Source organism: Pieris napi, chromosome Z (genome assembly GCF_905475465.1).
Source record: "Pieris napi chromosome Z, ilPieNapi1.2, whole genome shotgun sequence".
Classification (NCBI taxonomy): domain Eukaryota; kingdom Metazoa; phylum Arthropoda; class Insecta; order Lepidoptera; family Pieridae; genus Pieris; species Pieris napi.
In genome coordinates, this window is record NC_062259.1 from 3,705,538 (window position 1) to 3,725,715 (window position 20,178).

The 20,178-nt window shown below is 32.7% G+C and overlaps 2 protein-coding genes across 2 annotated transcripts in view; both read right to left on the bottom strand.

Annotated features, from left to right (window-relative positions):
* The window catches only part of LOC125062388 (Krueppel-like factor luna), a 73,850-nt gene that overhangs the window by 35,663 nt on the left and 18,009 nt on the right, over nt 1–20,178 (bottom strand). The gene's annotated exons all lie outside the window — the stretch shown is intronic.
* On the bottom strand, nt 3,074–4,391 carry LOC125062387. Its single transcript, XM_047668278.1, has 2 exons — nt 4,258–4,391; nt 3,074–4,193 (listed from the first exon to the last, which is right to left on the bottom strand). The coding sequence occupies exons 1-2, from the start codon at nt 4,286–4,288 to the stop codon at nt 3,121–3,123; spliced, it is 1,104 nt and encodes a 367-aa protein (XP_047524234.1). The 5' UTR covers nt 4,289–4,391; the 3' UTR covers nt 3,074–3,120.

Below are 20,178 nucleotides of genomic sequence, written 5' to 3' on the forward strand. Positions count from 1 at the left end.
AAGGAAAATCACAAACTTCTACGCAGAATTATTTGATAGATAAGCTTGAATATCAAATAAACAACCGCGAAATTTAAAATAACTCTGCTGGTTTTCTACGTTGAAAAGGCCATAATTAAACAGTTGAACAAACTTCATATTATTAATTACATAAATTATATTTCAAAACTGTATCCATTTTCACACGCAATCGAACACAAATACATAAAATTTGAAATACCTGGAATTATAAATATTCTTCATTTGATATCCAAATAATTAAACCGCAGCTCATCGAACTGAAAATTAATTTATATTTTAAAGCCCTCACGCTCAGTTTCACTAGTTAATAAGTCTTTGATAGCAACCACATATTCAAATAATTTATTTAATTAAGTTGAATATTACAAATAACTGAACCTAGTAACCGAAATGACTAATGAATTTCGTTCATCCAAACATCAATAAAACCGTTATTAACGCCCTTTCGATAGGTAAACTACGACCTTAAAGTTTTAAATATAGAATATCAATTAATCGGAAACGGATATAGATGTTTTCTTCTCAGTCAATGAATGTCGTGTTACAGATTAGCTGAACTTAATTTATGATTTTATGAAAGTTATATTATGAACAAGATTAATATTAACTTCACTTTTATAACCGAATTGCAATACAATGATATATTTTCCCAAGTTAACACAAAATAAATTTCAGATCGCACGCAAAAATATTTGACAACCGTATCAAACGTTTTTTATTACTTTATTCTTCATTGTTCAAAACAAAGTACACCTCTACCCGAAATTGTGGATATATCAAGTCCATTCGAAACGTTTATTTAAATGCATTGTTTAATTTTAGAGTTTACCGTAACGACTGGATGAACATTCAACGTTTGACATTTTGTGTTGGATTTTTCCAATGAAGACAAATACCACACCCGTTCTCGAATAAAATAATGAAAATAAAAATGTGTTTATTCATTATAATGCGTAAGATATGGGAACCCTTTTTAAGTAAAAAATACCTGTGGCAGGGTTCCCAGCTTTTCCATAACAAACTTTATATGTGTTCGAAGAAACACGAGTTTGATATATTTAGATACTGTGGCAGTAATTAAGTCTCGCAACCGATACTCCAACACTATCCTCTCAAACTATTCTCTAACGTGTATGTAAGCCGATATTATCACCTGTTGTGGCCGCAGTTAAGGCATTCAAGGACTCAGTCGCCATATTATTATGAAAGAACATCCTCACGCCAATAATCTGTGCCAAATTGAGCCCAATTGCCGCGGCCGTTACATGACGTAACAATACTGTCGGAATGTAGAAGTACAGGTTTGCGCGGGCGCAGGTTACATTCGAATTTAAACGGTTTTCAGCGGCGGCGGATGGCAAGTAATTTTGTTACTAGGACTTTAAAAAAATCAGTGACGCTACAACCTTTTTAGGTTTAGGCCTCAGATTTTTGTATCTGTTTCATAATTATAAGGCAAGTAGGTACAGTAGGTAATAGCCTACTGTACCTTACACACGCCGTCGACTTTTCGCACGTCCTTTCTTTCGTCACTTTGGCTCGTCGCACAGCCGGAGATCGAACCTACGACCTCAGGGATTAGAGTCTAAGCCAACACTGATACTAGGAAAATTGGCGCACGATTTTGGGTCTAAGTCATGACATTTCCTCTCAACGTTGTTCTTTGACAAGTATGAAAAATATACATGGAAAAGACAGTAACGGCCGGAGTACGATACGAACAAACGTTACGATTGAACATATTTAGTGAAAAATATTTTGCATACCTAGGTGAACCTACCTCAAAGGTATTTGTTTGAACACAAGTATTATTAAAAAAATGTGTAAAATTAAAATATAATCTGTAAAAATATTTATTTCATTATGTTGAATTATTGAATTGAATATCGTCGGGTTTTATTTACTCCGTTAAAAACGCCTCCGCTAATGACATCCATTGCGTCACGTAGGTCTGAATAAAATTCAATTTTCATATAAAGGTGCTAAATTACAATAAATAGCGATAAATTAGATTTATAGTAATATGGATACAAACAGAATTTTTTCCTTAAATGAACATTGGTCGAAGATAATGGTTTCGTAATGAATATTATTATTAATACACAAATATTTAATTATCGCTCTATTTGTAAATTATTCAGAGTATTATGACAGATTAAAACAAACTAGTAGTAACATTCCGCTTCGTATGCCTAAGATAAATCTAGTCTATGACCAGTCATTATAACTGTGGCAGAATTTTTCAAATCGGTTTAATATCTATTACAGGCAAAGAAAAATTCAATTTTCCTCTTTTTATACTAGTGTAGACTAAATGAGTGTATCTTTAAAGCAAATAAAGGAAGAACCTCTAAATGAATCGTCAACTCGAAACTCAACCCTATATTAGCCAAGCTGTTTTAATCTGTGGACATGTCTTTGTCGAAATAATCAAAGTTTCAAACATGGAACAGCATTGCCAACGTCAATGGCCTTTTAAATACTTCGCGTCGAAGAATCACACAACATGCTTATAAACATTGTTGAATCAAAAGGCACACACAGTCTACTCACGTAAACATACAATACCATTGATTATGGATTCTCGGTTGGAATGTTTTGGCGTCACATCGTTTCATTTTCAACCCATTGTTGATGACAATGAGTCAACGCACAGGTCCTGAACACTCATTATATTGCGAATGTTTAATGCATCCGTTATTAGAAGTAGACACTCGATATAAGTGTTTTAGGAATTTATAGCTGTTTGATATGCTTGAAGTATTATGTCGACAATACGATTTGCATTTAATTCTTTTAATAATATGTCAAACCAACTTGCTCAGGTAATGTAATTATGGAGTTTAAATTGAACTTATCAAGATGAAATATCTGTATTAATCGTTAAACATGATTCGATACCTGAGTTTTCGCCTGTTTTCGACTGTTCGCCTAATACAAAGGCGAAATCTCGTGTAAGATTTTCAGTATGTTGCTATTTCGAGTGTCAAAAAGGTCCGAGTTTATAAATTTAACACGATTGCTTACTATAAATAAAACAAACAAGATTTATGCATATTTAATTCCTACCAAGTCGATTTGCACGGAAGTGCTCACGATTTATATTCTAGCAGCTATTTGTGTTACTTGCGTCCATAAGTAATCTAACTTGCTTTGAACTTGAAGAGGCCAAATCTTAACATTAACTTCCATGTTATTCACCAGTTCTTCTAGTGAAGTTTTAATATCTGAATTGGAATAGTTTTTCATTTCGTAAAATCTTTTAGACAAATCATCCAATTTGTCTACATTTTCATAATTCAAATCGTAGTTTTCATCAATAAACTTAATGAGAGCCCTCAATGCTTGTACTAAGTCTGTAAATTGGGTTTGAAAAATATCAGTATCTTGTCCAGTTAAAATTTCATCCATAAAGTCCACAACATCGCGTTGATAAATAGAGTCCAATTGAGCAAGAATCTCCATTTTCTTTCGAAAAACTTCATTACCTTTAATAGTATGCATGTGTTCATAGAGGATGTCACTCACAGCCAAAAAGAAAGATTTCAAATTGTTTTCTTTGGTATCTAGTAAATTTCGTAAGCACTCAACAATAAATTCGCTGTATATAGTATTTCCTATGCAAATAGATAACTTGTTGCAAATTTCGGTTTCCATTACATTCATTAATATTTTCATTTGCTGTCTCAAAACCGTAAATTTGAAAGGTTGGTTGTACCAAATGTCCGATAAAGAGGCCTTTTCTTTTAGATCTGATAAGTTATTTTCCACGACGGATTGTAAAAGAAAATTTGAGAGGTCTGTGAAATCTAATAAAAATATCGTGCTATCGTTATATTTGGAGTTCTTTACCATTTTCTTGAAATAGTCTTTCAAAATAATTTGATATTCTGAATTCGTAGAGTTGAAGTTGGAATCAATCAAACTGGCTTCGTATTTCTCTAGACCGTAATTAGTTTTTATGTTCTCGCGAATTTTATTAATTAATTTTCCTGATAAGTCTGATAGAAAATTAAAATATGATTGTAACTCTTCATTATTAGGGTTGAGTCCATCTATTTCATAAAAGTTATGACTGTGTCTATTGATATGATTACTTCGCATATCCCAACGTGGTGAATCCAAATTATACGTCAATTTGTGTTCCATCTTCAAGGTTCTTGATATTGAAACTAAAAACAAATATGTTAGAGAGAGAGAGAAGAATATACGTGTACAAAAAAAAAATATACTTACAAAGTGAAATTGTCCACAACCACACAAACATGTTAACGTTCTAACTCTGGTTATTTTAAGTTTATTTTATGGCAAATTTTATTACAATGTACATAAAGTTTATGCTCACTCGTTAGTGCACACTTTAAACGATTTTATAAAGAGTAGCAATTTTTCCACTTCTCTCCGTATAAATTAAGACAATTATCTGAAAAGCTTATCGTATTTCAAGAGGTTTATCCAATGTTTTTTCTTCTTAAATTAAATGCGTATGTTAGTAGAAGTATAATCAGTAGAATCTTTTACGGCTGAATATAAATTCGTTTAGCCTTTTAGACGGGCTTAGCGTTTATTTATTTCATGTCTGTTACTAACATTCTTCGAAGTGCCACATATAAAACTGACCTGACCTATCACGGAACACGAGTCGGTAGTACAAAATTCAGTATTAATTTCTATTTAATATTAATTGGGAATTTAATATATAATACATAACGTTTCCGTTAAATGTGCTAGTATTTGGACCGTATGTTCAGTCGAATTTATGACAAAATTGTGCGCAATTTCATGCCTAGTACAAGAATTCGTTATTCTTTTTATTGTATTTACATTTTGATTTTATGATTTAGTAGTAAGAACGTTTCTGTGAGTAATATGTTATATGAAATATTCATGCTAAACAACACTAAACTCTCTTCATTAAACACGTTGGGGAGCTGTCATATTATCCACTCCCTGCCTAGAACAGCCGAGTGCATTTGTAGTGGATTTTGAAAGTTGTTTCGCAGTTTGCTGAAGGCTTAAGGACTTAGCTGTTCACTTGGCTGGAGGATTAATGTGGTTCACATTTTTCAAAGCAAACTTTAGTATTGCCTGCACTGTTTTTAATTTGATTACACTTCACCTAATGTTTTGTTAATCGTTATCTAAGAATCTTTATATTTCGTCCTATAGGTACCTACTCTATATAATCAAAGACTTCAATTTCTACGACGAAGAGTAAAATAATGCAAAAATAGATATTGAGTATTAAATCAAACGAACGAAAGGGCATACAGCTCCACGACCTTTTTCAATCTTATATAGTATACTATGCCATCGACAGCTTACTTAATCTCTTGTTACAAGGCCCCTATTTTATTACTTTTTTTATATATCATGGGGGGGGCAGTCATCAAAGGCCATAGACACCCATTTTTAGTGGGTGCGTTGCCGGCCTTTGAGGGAGGAGTACACCCGAATTTTAAATTGTTGCAGGTCATATCTCTCAGGGAAGACCCCCACTGGGAGTTGATTCCACATTTCGCGTGTTCGCAAAAGAAAATGCCGTGTAAAACGGACTGTGGAAGTCTTCCAGACTTTAGCTTATTAAAGTTAATTATACCGGTTTGTGTTTTATACAAAAAATATCGCAAGATTTATATTGCCATAGATGGCCGTGTATTAAGTTATTGTAAGATTTTTATAAATTAGTTTATTTATTAACTTCCGATTCGGAGCTTCTAGTTAAATGGGGTAACATAAGGCACATATATAAAGTGTAAGCCGTGCAATGCATAACAATTTAATGTGTTTGGTAGCCCAAACAGATCATCATATTCAAATATTAAGTCCAGCAATATCACACAGGTAATAAAAATATTTACAATTTCTCTTCAAATGCTTGTCAATAGGTTACAATTATGTTGACTAAAGTCAAATATACATTTTCGTTGGAAATATGAGCGGAAAGTATGGAATACCTTTCCGCTGTGGCGGTCACGCGGTGGACCGTTGTTTCCGCTCTCAATTTGCCTCAAAATTCCAGTTCGAACTGTGCTCAACCGATAAACGAGTTCGACGCGGTTGTCGGTCGACCTATGTTTTATTATATTTGCCTCCTATGTTAACAAAACTTCATTGAATTATTTGATAATAGAGTAATAATAATCTAGTAGTGCTCCAACCGTAGTCTTAATTGCATCCGTTTCTCTATTTTTTTAAATATATTTTACTGACTATATCAGCCCCCTGTGTCTGACATATGTCCTCTCTTTTCGAAACTACTAGTGATAATGTCACACGATTGTTTTAAAATAAAGGATATGAATTACAAAGAATTTAGGCCGTCAATTTGCTGGGAACAACATGTAATTGTTAGGTAGGATCTTATAATAAATATGTTATAAACTACAGGCTAATAGCCTCTTAATATCCTAGTCATTATACAAACTTTTATGCCCTAGGCGACATCTCTTGAAGTTTTAAACAAAGTTATAGCCGGTTGACGCGCCATTGAAGCACTCATGAAGTTATTTTCAACACAAGATTATAACTATCTCACGTATGTGGATCATACATTAAGATACATGAAAACAGCAAGATTTTCCAATTTAATATTAAAGCTGCTACTCCGATCTAACTATAAAAGGTATGAATTTAACTATGAAGGTGTGTAAATTAACATTACTACCACAGTTTAACTCAAATTCCCCGTCACTGTTTTAACCAAACAGGCCCCATAGAGCATATATTGTTATGTATGTTCCAGGTTTCCTCTTTTCGCCTAGCAGCTTTCTGTGCACCGTCAGTTTATAAGACATGAAGTTTTCAATCAATGTTTTATTTCACCGTCAGATAAGCAACTAACTTTAAATTGAAGAGAACACATTGCAAGCGCTTAGTAAACCTTTTGTTGCTGCACTTATAATTTATATATTTTATATAACATACTTTAAAAAATAGTATGTGTCATTTATTATACTTGATATTAAGTCAAAAACCATTTCACCACCTTCTAGGTGTATTTCTACCCTTAAAATAAATCCATGGATAAAATTATTACAAATTTAGTATCGCAAGGCTCATATAGATAAAACAGACGCAATTTTGGATAATAACGTAAAAGCTCTTTAGAAAATATCAGATAACTTTGAGACAGCTGGGAGATGGAGTCGAATGTAACGAGAATCTACGTACTAACGATGAACGTAGAGTTATACAAAGTCTTTCGTGTTAGTTACGTCTTTCATTCGGAGTCGAGTCCTAACTTGAACTACGAAAGTGTCGAAAACGTAATTAGTTTTGTCATTAGTCGCAGTTCGCATCTTAAATTCACATTTAATATACGGAATAACATACTGTACGGAAAATAAATAAATAAATATACTGCAAATTGTACTGTTATTTTTTATTTTAAGGTACTTTCATTGTATCTCACGCGTTCCAAGGGTATGTTAAACTAGAATGGTGGTGGGTGAGAAAATGCCGCATCACATTGACAGGTTTGATCTTATTACATTACTCGAAAGTATATCTTTTAAGATACAATAAGTCCCATTCTTATTCAAAGTTTCAACGATTATTATTATTATTAAGCAGAATTAGAGCAGTGTTGGCCTAGTGGCTTCAGCGTGCGACTCTCATACCTGAAGTCGTAGGTTCGATCGGCTGTGCACCAATGGATTTTCTTTCTCTGAGCGCATTTAACATTCGCTGGAACGGTGAAGGAAACCCACATGTCTTAGATTCAAAAAGTCGACGGCGTGTGTCAGGCACTGGAGGCTGATCAGCCTTCTTGCCTATTAGATTCAAAAATGATCATGAAACACATACAGAAATCTGAGGCCAAGACCTAAAGAGGTTGTAGCGCCACTGATATATTTTTTTATTATTATTATTAAAACAATAAGAAATATATATACACCAAACATTGGGATCACTAAAGAACAGACGAAACAAATGCTATTGTACTTAATGGGCTAATAGAGATTGCAATACTGGACACTGGGCGAAAAGTGTTTGTTGCTTTGTGCTATTTAGTTTTGGTGAATCAACAATAAACTCGTGTTCAAATCGTGTTTTAGTAACACTGAATGCAGTACACTGTGGTTGTGTAAATGAGGTTACATTAGTTAAGTGTGGATAGAGGAAAACGATCCTAAATGGGGAGAAGCCCGCCCCACCCTTTTACCTGGCTCTGGAGTGACTCGTGTCCCGGGCCCTGACCTATTTATTCCAAAGTGGGACATAATAAAGTGCTACAATAGACCAATCTTGACGAAGACGTGATAGCTCGATATTTGTTTCTAAAAGCTTGTATTATTTTTTTTATGTATTCAATAATCACTATACATATTCACAATGTAAGTTATTACCGAAATATGTTGGACAAAGATGAGCATAAGATTCTTCTAACTAAATGCAGAAACCGCAAATTTTAAATCTTATATTTTCGGGATTATATCACGAAGTAATATTGTGTATGTACAAATATAGTTATTCGATAAGAATCCTGACGTCATCTGATAACTATCAGCGATATTGTTTTATTATTCACGTAATGAAAGACGACACTAATTCTGTCTTTCAGTTAAATTGTTAAAATGGTTGTATAAGTTGCATGCATTGATCGCATGGGATCGATACATATTACTTCCGCAATAGCTTATTTATTTCGGAAAGATTTTTAACTCTCTATAAAGAGGAGCTTATCAAATCGAGTATTTTCTGTGCAGCACATCTGGATCGACCATTTGCAGCGAATAGGGTGCACAGACTTAGAAAGTTACATTTATCAATAAATTTCGTTTAACATTCAATTCTCTCTCAAGACATATTAAAATAAATAAGAATATTGATCTTTAATACTTATTGGTGAAATTTGGAGACGGTTAATAAGTGTTGTAACGCAATGTTGACACTCCCGCGCATAACCAAAATACAAATAAATACACTCGGCCATTCCTATCTGCAAAACTATACAACATACACTTGCAAAGGGCAAGGGCCTCAACACATCTTAAATACTTGACCCACAAATTCTTATAGTGGCCCCAGCTGTCAGGACAATTTGCTCAAGAGGTCAGATCTCAAAAATGGCACTAATTTAATTATGCTGAGGTGAGTCAATGTCTTGAATCACTGGTTAATCATCACTTTCGAGAATTTTTGATAGCGCAATGTCAAATCGGCACGTAATTTTAAGATATAGTATTAACTAGAAATATGTCTAACACAATAACAATTTGTGTGTTAAAATCTTCCAATATTAAATGCTTTGCAGCGATTTTTTTGCAAATTAAATCTATGCGAAACTTAAACCTTTAAGTGACTTAACCGTTAACACTTAATGAACGACTATGAGTCCGATTATAAACTGTTATTAGGTGATATTGTATAAGTACACGTTTTCGTATCTGTTACCGTGGCTGTTCATTCGCAGACGCAGTAGGTACTTGAACAGTAAACTTAAATGATATATAAGTTCATAAGTTAATATTATGTTAATACGTAGTTGTTTGAGTAGTATTTACTAATAGGTTATCATATAAGAGCATACAGCAATTTCTATGTAATATAAGTCGGATTTATATCTCCAAAACGTCAAAATTACTGGATTTTTGAAGTTATACTTCTTTAGGCGCGTTATGAAAAATTGAACACAAAATTAACAGAATGAAGTTGCCCACGGAAGATGCTACGGCATTGGACATAATTTAAAAACAACATTCGAATAATAATAGAATTTATGTTACACTTAATGTAAGAGAATAATAAAAAATATTTATTTATTTAATTTTTCAAATGTAAACTGAACTTTATTGACTATAATGACTCCTTTTCCAGTCTTTGATTATTTAATTGTAATTATTTGCATGCAATCAAAAACTATTTTTAATAATGCCAAAGAAGTATAACTTCTTACTCGCGTACATAAGTTAAGTACACGCACCCTTTTTTGTTTGCCTTGTCGCTGATACAACGTTTCTATTCATATAATATATTCATACATCCTAATACTTCAGGCAATTCACAATCATATTCAAATCTCTTTAGTATCGTTGCATAGAGTTTAAACCATGTTATTCCATTTCATGTATGATTCGTGCTGTTTAGTTCCCTATACGATTTTGAATTTGAATAATTAATGACCGCCACTCGGAAGTCAAATACAAACAAACATAGGAACTAATAGTGTTATATTTAACAGATTTACCTTAATAAACTACTTGATTCGTAAAACATAGTTGGGTAAAGTTAGAACATATAAAAAAAACCACAACAGTTATCACCAATTCTATAGCGCAGAAATCCGGTTATAAATGTGGAATTGTGTCATTTCATGAGTGCTTTCACTAAAAATGGATTTCAGAATATTGAAATACGGAATGAAAAGTTGTATGAAAACACGTTAAAGTTAAAAGCATGGCACGCTATTCATATGTACTTAAACGAATCACAATTTCACTTTAAATTGTTTTTTTACTTTGGTATGACATATGACATAGTGTGGTCGGAAATTATTCACGTTTGAGTTTGACATTACACCATGAATGTTATAAAAAATACCCCGCCCTTATATAAATAAAACAGAATATGTTGTATATTATATTAGAAAGCTAAAAAGCAAGGGGCATGAAGATCCGATGAGCCTAGTTTTTGCATCTGATGACGTTATTGTTTTAGACATTCCGTAAAAATCTAAGTACCTAATTAGCTAACTTGTAATGCCACTAACTCAAGTTTTTATTTTTGTAGGCTACTAAGCTGTTATGCTGAAGCTATAGTTCTACTTCTCTTCATCTGATGAGTTTGAGAGAACACCGACCAAATTAACAATCCTTTGTCGCGGCTGGTACAGTAAGATTTCAATGTTAGGTGGAAATGCAAAAGCATGCCTTTACTGGGAAATTGCAGAGGCTCATTTTTGGGCCCTTCAACAAAAGAGCCTACCAGTTCTTAAAAGACCGGCAACGCACTTGTCAGCCCTGTGGCAATGTGAACGTCTATGGTGGTATCACTTAACGTCAGATGAGCCACCTGAATCCTATTATATTAAAAAATAGCTGTATATGATACCTTGATAGCGGTATTTATTGTTCACACTAGTAATGAGGGTAGACCAAATTAGATTGATATAGAAATTAGATAATAGCAGAATTAATTTGCGGGAACATCAATTATACCAACATTAATAGAGATCTTTGAAAGTATTTTCCTAAACTGACCCGAAACTTACCTAATTGGTATTGGTGAAATACAATATTGAGATAACTATCGTTATAGAATTTGTGTTGTATTTTGTATGGAAAACGTTTGCGCACCGTATCCTTCGAGCGAATTTCGTATAGTACCTAAGCTATACAAATTGAAATTGATACATTGTATGCAGAGAACACTGAAATGCCGTCCTTGGCGAAATTAAAATTGGCGCTATTGCTATTAAACCTATTATTTCTTCTGATTCGCTTAAGATTTTTTTGTTAATAGAAAAATTTATAACCCCTAAAATTTAATTGCTAAAACAATAGTACAGTTTTGACTACCTCTAAGATAACCCAGATTTGGATTCCTATCAGCCATAGGTATACCGGTAAAAATAAAACTAAATAAATTAATGAACGGCTCAAATATAAGAGTATATCCTCCAACTTCGATTTTGTTCCCTTTGGAGTAGAGACTCTTGGGCCGTGGGGTTCAAGACAGACGCTAATTAAAGATTTAAGTTGGCGCCTGGTACCGGTGACCAGAGCTGGTGCTTTCCTCGCTTAACGGATAAGTATTGCAAAACAGCGTGGAAATGCTGCCAGCGTTAAAGATACACTGCCACACGGACCATAGTTTTTAAATTTGTTTTAATTAATTTTAGATTCTTATCACTATGTAGGGTAAGAAAATTGTATATTTGATTGTTACAAATTAAGACTTCGTTTGCACTCATTTTACTGAAGTACTCTTATCCAAGTTTCTGTGAAATTTATACGCAATTTTGATAAGACATACTTAAGTACTTTGTTTAAGAGAAAGCAATTAGCCTGATTTCGTTTTTGAAGAATATCCTAAACGGTGAATTGTGATTCGTTTTGTTCTGCATGATTTATTGATACAAGCCGTCAAATTATAACATAATTAATTAATTAAGGCCTTGCACATAATAACAATGTTTTAATTTTACAATGACATAACTAGCAATTTATGTAGAAATCATTTGTCTATTGTGTTTAGAAGATCAAAGGCGTTAATCTGCTCTTACGAGTATATTAAAGAAAAAATTGTATTTCTCTATGTTTTTCTTTCACCATAAGCATGCTACATAATCCCTGAGAATCATATTAAATAAATACGATTTCCTGCGAATCCGTTAGTGTTTAATTTAGTCTGTAAGTCTTTAGGTCGGTTAGAGGTTTTTGTTTGAACAATAAACTGTTATTAAATAAGTTACAAGGACTCGGAACTTATTGCACGTTGCAAACTCATTTCGTCAAAATTACTTTGAAGTACTGCATTCTTTGAAGATTCATGAGATTAAATTTAGATGTTTATTACGTATAACAAAATATTAATGCTATATTTTTTACATAAACACATTTGTCTACGTTTATTTAAGGGTAAAATATTACACTTTTTTACTTTTCTTTTGTTAGGTATGTTAGCTTTGCTTTAAAAAATGAATCAAATCAATTTTATTTCATCGTATTGTCAACTATGTACTGATAAATAATATTTAAAAAAGGAAGATCTAAATTTACATTTACTACTCAATAGAAAATCCAAGGCGTAGAGCGGGCGAGAAGAACTGGCTAAAAACTCTCCGCCACTCTTTTGTACAGGAGTTTGTGGTTTAGCTGCCCATCCAATTATTTCGGAATTACAACTTGAAAAAACGTAGCTTTAAAAGTATATAATTAATTCTTTAAAAGTAGCACACACCTGTTAAACACCTATTGTGCCCGTTCCTCCCTAATCGATAAACAGCTACTCGTACTAATAAATTCATTATTAAACTAATTTGTCAACTAAAGTGGGTGGCCATTTTTAGGTGTGTTTATAATCCCATAGGTGTTATAACTATTGCAGTCAAAGTAATTATAAAACTTATTAATATTATAGTTACATTTTACACTTAAACGATTTAAATACTAGGGGGTCGAAAATAAAATCAGTAAAAGCCTACAATGTATTGATATACTCAAAAACGGCTACCTATAAACAAAATAATACTTCTTCAGTTATGAACAAGGTTTGGAACAAAATGCGAATGAAATCAAACAACGAACTATGTTAATTAAAGAGTCACTGACACACTTCTCCACTCCTATATTCCAGGGAATTGTTATGGAGGTTACGCGCTCCGTAGACTACGCGACGCCATTATGGCTTTGAATATGATACACTGCGGCGTTGACTCTATGATACTAAAAAATACGTTTCTCATACTTAGCTTAAAGTCTCGAATTAAGATACTTTTGTTGGTTGTGAGTCAGAATTAGGCTTAGACAAAACTCTTTTGCTTATGGTATATTTATACAAAAAAAGTCTTCCTTACGCAATACGTACCACACTTTTCAGTAAGTAACTTTAATTATAACTTACAAAATAAAATGCTATTTAGAAAATAACGAATTACTTTATCAAAAAGTATGAAATAGTCATTCAAACCAACAACCTATTTAGAACTTAAAATGCTATACATAATTATTTTCATATAAATGACTAAGCGTAAAGCGTCTTGTGTGCGAGGCAACTCTCGTAGCGTTCTTATTCAACCACAGTTGAGCGCCTACGGCGTTCTTTGCTAGAATTTCATAAATTTTGCACACAACGTTAAAAGGATCGCGTACAACCTTCATCCTGACTTTATTTTGAGCACAATTTCCATTTTCAATACGATGCAAATTCAATCATCGATTCAGCGAGCATAGCTTATGGCTCTTTGAGAATGTGAAGAAGTGTGGTACCGATAGGTGTAAATCGCGAAATTTGAATTAAATTTGCCTTTAATCTACCCTTCAAGAACGTATCTCAGTTATGGAATTTATAATAAAAATCTTAGTACTGGTCAACGTGTGTTGAATCGTAGAATACTTAAATAGTTTAGATTTAGTATCAATGAACATACGGTCTTATACAGATATTTTTGACTTCTACCTCTACCGTTATAAGACTGTAGTACTTGTTTAATATACAAGTATTATATATATTGTTTAGTCCCGCCGATAGTCTATAATATAGATTTAGCAAATTCCCACCAGATTCTATTCAATAAGTTCCTTAACGAATGGTATTGAAGTGAGCCCATGGGTATTTATTATTAACATCACGTTTGAATATTTAAATGCTTATAGTAAAGGTGATTTTCATATTTAATATGGAATAAATTTTCTCACAAAAACAGAGATAGCTAAGCAAAATTCGTGCGACGACCGGGAACAATTTGCTCCTACAGTGAAGGCAAACATCTAGATGAAAGCGACACGATTTAACCCCGAAAATCGATGACATGAATCATGAAGTAGTTGTCTATAAAAATAAAATATTGACAGATGGAATCTAGTAGGGTTGTAACACCACCGGATTATTATTATACTTTATAACAAGAGAATGGAACGTATGAAACTAAGATACACCAAACATTGTACCGTTATCGTTAATATTCAAGCAATTAATTAAGTATCCACTGAACTTAAACCAGACTGCTTAAACTTGTTAAAGTTTTATTTCGCCAAGTCAAACCTCCGTGGTACCAAGACCATTCGTTCCATTATTTAATATAGTATGGTCTACACAAGAGTCAATAAGCGTAATTTAAAATAAACTTAACCTCGTCAGTGTTAAGTATATCTGTTTTGGTTTTGTGCATGAAGTTTACGAGAATATTGCGTTAGAAACTGTTTAATTAACAGTTTTGTCGGCCAGTGTCAAGTTTGCTTACATATAATTTCTTGATAAGTAGCAATTTTCTCTAATATTATACTTATTAAGTAACTGATAAGGACTATATTCGCGAAACTCTCGGCTCCCTGTCGTATCGATCCTGGAATGTGCGTATCCCTAAAACGAGAGGGGTTGCGGAAAGAGGTCAAGAATCGATTTTCTGAAAACCATCAGGTTTATTTATTCCCATGCTGTTCTATCTCTGGGTCAAATTCGTCGTATTTTTTGTCGTATAAGTTATATGTCAGTTGTATAAAAGAAAAAAGTGCGTGCGTACAAAGCACACATGTCGGAAGTGAAACTTCTTTGGCAAACTAATTTTTAAGTCTTGTTCATATTTATACAAATCTAAAACTTTAGATTTCCGAGACTTATAGGGAGGGAAACAGGAAGATATGTTAGAAATTTAATGAATTTAATTGTCATTATAATATTAAAAGTGTCGCAAATTAATACAAATTATAAAAAAAAATTTCTTCCTTCAATAGTAAAAACACGTAGCTTTTTAATTTACAATTCGTCATTTGATATTTCAATAAATTATTTTGCACAAAATACTAATATTTCATAAATTCTCTTTACGAAATTATAATTCTAAAAATAGAATTTCTATAAGGTATTTCGCCCTTCTCAATCGGTCTCCCCCTTTTCTTAAACAAAAACGCTGCGCATCTTCGTGACGTTTCATCCGTAAAAACTTTACCCTCATGCGCCTAAAGAAGTTTCACTTAAAATTAAATGGACTTTTGCATATTTATATTATTAATTTTTGGCAGAATGCATAGTAAGTGGTTGCCTTGAAGAGATCGCTCGAAAGCGATTAGGCCGCCAGTTTTCCTTTAAGGTCCTTTTCATTTAATCATGTCAATTGTCTTATATTTCTGTATCCAACGAAGTGATACTAAATAAATAAAGTAATGGATGTGATGCAAAGTGCACAACGTGGCGTGTGAATAATTAATATGGAATATGAAGTATTGGTTGTCAAAGCGGCGAGAGTGATTCTATTCTCGTACTAACGAACCTTATATTTAGTAACGAGTACTTCATTTTGCGATATAATTTGAAATTGGGGAAGAATAATGTGATATAACTTTGTTTGGTAAGGGCAAAATGAAATAAATTAATAGCCACGGATTATTTGTTTACACAAATCCTTTGAAGATTTGATAGATATTCTAGTTATGTTAAGTGATACTAAAAAGTATTGTACCATGTTAGACGTTCGTGATTTTTTCTTGGGTACATTTAGTGATTATTTTACCATATGCAATCAACGGGAGTGGTACCTGCTATTACTTATGTTTGCGGATGGTTAACATCGTTGATTAAGATATTATATTTACCATTGAGAGTGTTCAGAAGAGTTGTTCGGATTATTATAATACCTGCAGGTGAGTTTCGTCGTCGGACGTCAAGGCAGAATACTAAATTCCACAACTGAGTTTTAAGGCAGTTTTTGCCGCACCATTATATGGAACTAGCTGCCCACAGAAGAATTTCCGAACTAATTCCACTTAGGGTCCAAGAAAATTTCGTTCAAAGGCGGGCAACGCACTCGCGAACCCTCTGGCATTGAGTGTCCATGGGCGGCGTATCACTTAACATCAGATGAGCCAGGCCAGATGAGGACGAGCGAGGAGTGTTTGCCCCTGTTCAATAATAAAAATATATATATGTTAACGTAAAATTGTAAATACCGTTAGATTGTAATCTATCTCGCGAGATTATAAACTGTCGAAAGATTGTGAACTCAAGGTACTGCTTACAATTTAACGTATTATTATTCGGTAGATTATAATGTATCGAAGTGAAATCGTCGAATTGTGAAACGGTACGCACCTCGCGCGCTGATTGGTCGGCTTTATAGTAGACCGTTATATGTCCATAGAGTTAGGAATGAAACAAGGGTATCGGTCAAATAAAATGAATGCACTTCAAAAATTGGTATTTATTACTTAGTAGGTAATCAATAATTCTGACATCACATGATGAAAAAAAATATATCAAAATAAAAAAATCAGAAACGTAACAATATTTTCTCTTCAAACACAAATTAAAATTGAAAAATTAATGAAATTTTCTTTTAGAAAAAAAACGATCACAAAATAAAATCAAAATTAAAAAAAAAACAAATCGAAAACATGAAATGTTTTTGAAAACATAACAAAATTGTCTATTATATAAAAAATAAGAAAGTAAATTAGTAAATTGTTCAATTATTGTTGCACGTCAACGAGTTAAGAACATTAGCTTTCTTTTTATTTTTTTGCAATTACATTTTTTACTATTTTCATTATGCCCACTGTAATAGTTTTGTAACTCTATGGTAAATTCTTCCGTTTCACAATTTGACGATTTCACTTCGATAGATTATAATCTACCGAATAATAATACGTTACATTGTAAGCAGTGCGTTGAGTTCACAATTTTTCGACAGTTTACAATCTCGCGAGATAGATTACAATCTAACGGTTTTTACAATTTTACGTTGACATATATATAGCTATCATATACTTAATAACTCTTTTATATAATATGTGATATGATAGCTTACATAGGGATAATGTCATATTGCTGTATATTTTTATATAATCCCCTTACGAGGAAATTGAGAATTACCCAATATCAATCAACCAGTGGTATGAATTTTATCCCAACGTATGTCTATTGACCTAAATCCGTAACGCACGGTTCTCAGCAATATTTTTTACTTCGTTCTGATTAAAAGCTCTTGTACGAGTTTTTCAATACCCAGCAAGAGTTAATGCGTCAGCAATTGAACAGTTTTATAGCATTTCTATCATTTTAGATCGGGATTAAGAAAATTATTTAAATTCGACAATAGGCGACCGTGGATGATAAATTTCATGTGTGAAGTGTGGGTGTGAGGACTAGACTAAAGCTCTTCCTTATGGTACACGTGTAAAATACAATATATTAGAACAAATTTAACGAACAAGAATAAAGTTGTAACAATACGCGTGTTGAGTATGTATGTGAATTCGTGTGTGTGTGTAGTGTGTAGCTATAGCTACCGCGTATGCTAATACGGCTAAAGTAGGTATATAAACGCTTCATTAATTAAATTTGTTTACCTGTGACCATGCATTCAATTTAAATTGATATACGACCTATAAATTAATTAGTTTTCCCAGAGACGAATAATAACATAAATATTAAATAAAACCATAAATAAACGTCTTAACTAAATCTTATTCTAATATGCAGAATCTGTATTAGTTAATACGCATACTGCAAAGACTGACTCACAGTAATTTATTACTTAATAATTCAGTGAATCAGATGCAACTAATGAGCCTGATGCACTGATTCTTAGTTAGACATGAGTAGTGAGTACACTCGTATAATGGTAACTTATTTTTCTCGTAGCTAATATAATAAGTCTGAAGTTTGTTAGTTGAACACGGGAACTAAAGTATCAAATTTAAAATTCTTGTGTTTGTAAACTGACCATTTATCGACAAATAAATGAATGAAAGTACTTACTAATACTACAACATAGGCAGAAATAAAGAGAGAGACGCTTGCAGTAGACACACAGTCTTGTGGCTACATCAGTAAATTTCAGTGTGGGTATTAAGGTCACATGGATAGTACATACAATCTATATCTATATATATATAATGAAAATGGTCTTCGTTTGAGGCTCAATCACGCCTAAACCACTGATCGTATCGACATGAAACTACCACCATTTTTCCTAGATGGTTTATGGCTATTTATTTATTAAATTCCAACGTTCCTTCATTTTTTTATTGCTGTTTTACTTTTATGAAAATTTATCCATACGGACTTCACCGCGGAAACATTCGGGGAGGCTTCCTAGAACCTCTAAACGTCAACATCTGTTAAAAACTCGATTTTCGATATATTTCAATTTTCTTAGCGGGAAGTTAAAAAGAAGAATAATAAGAATATGAAAAAAAAAAAAATAATGAAACATAAAATTTATTTTAATCGTCCAGCAAAGCGGGCGCGAAACGGCTAGTAGATATATAAAGTAATTTTAATGCTGAAAAAAATTATGTGGATATCGGTCCACCACCGTTTGTTTGTGTCGGTGTTTGTTAAACACAGTCTTAATTTCCGCCTGACATTCCTAATCCTGTCACAAATATATTTTGGAGTAGTTAAGGAAATTGGTTGATAATACAACTATTAATAATTAATATCCGATACAAATTTAAATTTGATTTACGTTATTAATGACTTATTCCTCAATTTATTTGTTACCTACTTAAAACGATCCTATATAATCATGAATATTCTTGGCATAGAAAGCATCTATCGTTAGATGAGGGATATTCGTGAATTATCTCCATCAGCAATATCTTGTATGCTATGATAACGCCAGTTAGGAAAATGTTAACCAATTTCCTAAACTATGCCAACATATATTTGCGACAGGATTAGGAATGTTAGACGAAAATTACGGCCGTGTTTAACGTTTAACTTTATATATATATATATGTTTATAGTTTATAAGTATGGACCGATTTTAATTTTATATCTAATGTATCCTCAATAACTACACTGAAAACTAGTCCTATTGCTACAAAACTTGTCCGTGTGACACTGCGAGCGGCATCTCTTTTAACTTTTTCCTAAATTTAGTTTCTATCTTTCATTGTTTTTATAATATAACAAATTATGAATAAATTGTCGTAGTTATAGCCGAAAACCAACGCGTGGAGAATTCCAAGCATTCGTTGGTATTTGTTTGAACGCGGCTAATTGCTCGCCTCTTTATGTTTACACGAATTTCTGAAATGACTTAGATTACGTACGTATTTTTAGATAATGGGAGTGAGGACTTTAGCCTCAAATTTGTATGAGAAATGTTTTAAACGAATTTTACCTCAGTAATCGTCCTAATCATATGTAGACAGTGGTTTGTGTATAGAAACTTCCTTAAACTGTAGAACGGCTATTTACATTTTAAATCGGTAAATGAAATAATAGTCGCATATTTAAACACAGCCGTGTCCGATGTAAATAAACGTTAAATCACATGCCTTTTGTTTGGAATGAGTCATGATATGTCATACGTATGATGCATATCTTAGCAATAAAAAATTTAAATAAGATACGTTTTATAAAGACCTCAACCCCTGAGATCTCGCGAACCAATATAAGCTTCTATCAAGGCCGCATTGCAATAGGTTTCGTTTTCTTTAAGTTATCAAAATACACGAGAGCCTAAGAACTAATCATGAAAAACTT

Coding starts and splice junctions, on each gene's coding strand:
- LOC125062387 (XM_047668278.1), bottom strand. CDS start 4,288: ATGTTTGTGTGGTTGTGGACAATTTCACTTT. Junction 4,194..4,257: donor GTTGTGGACAATTTCACTTT/GTAAGTATATTT, acceptor ATTTGTTTTTAG/TTTCAATATCAAGAACCTTG.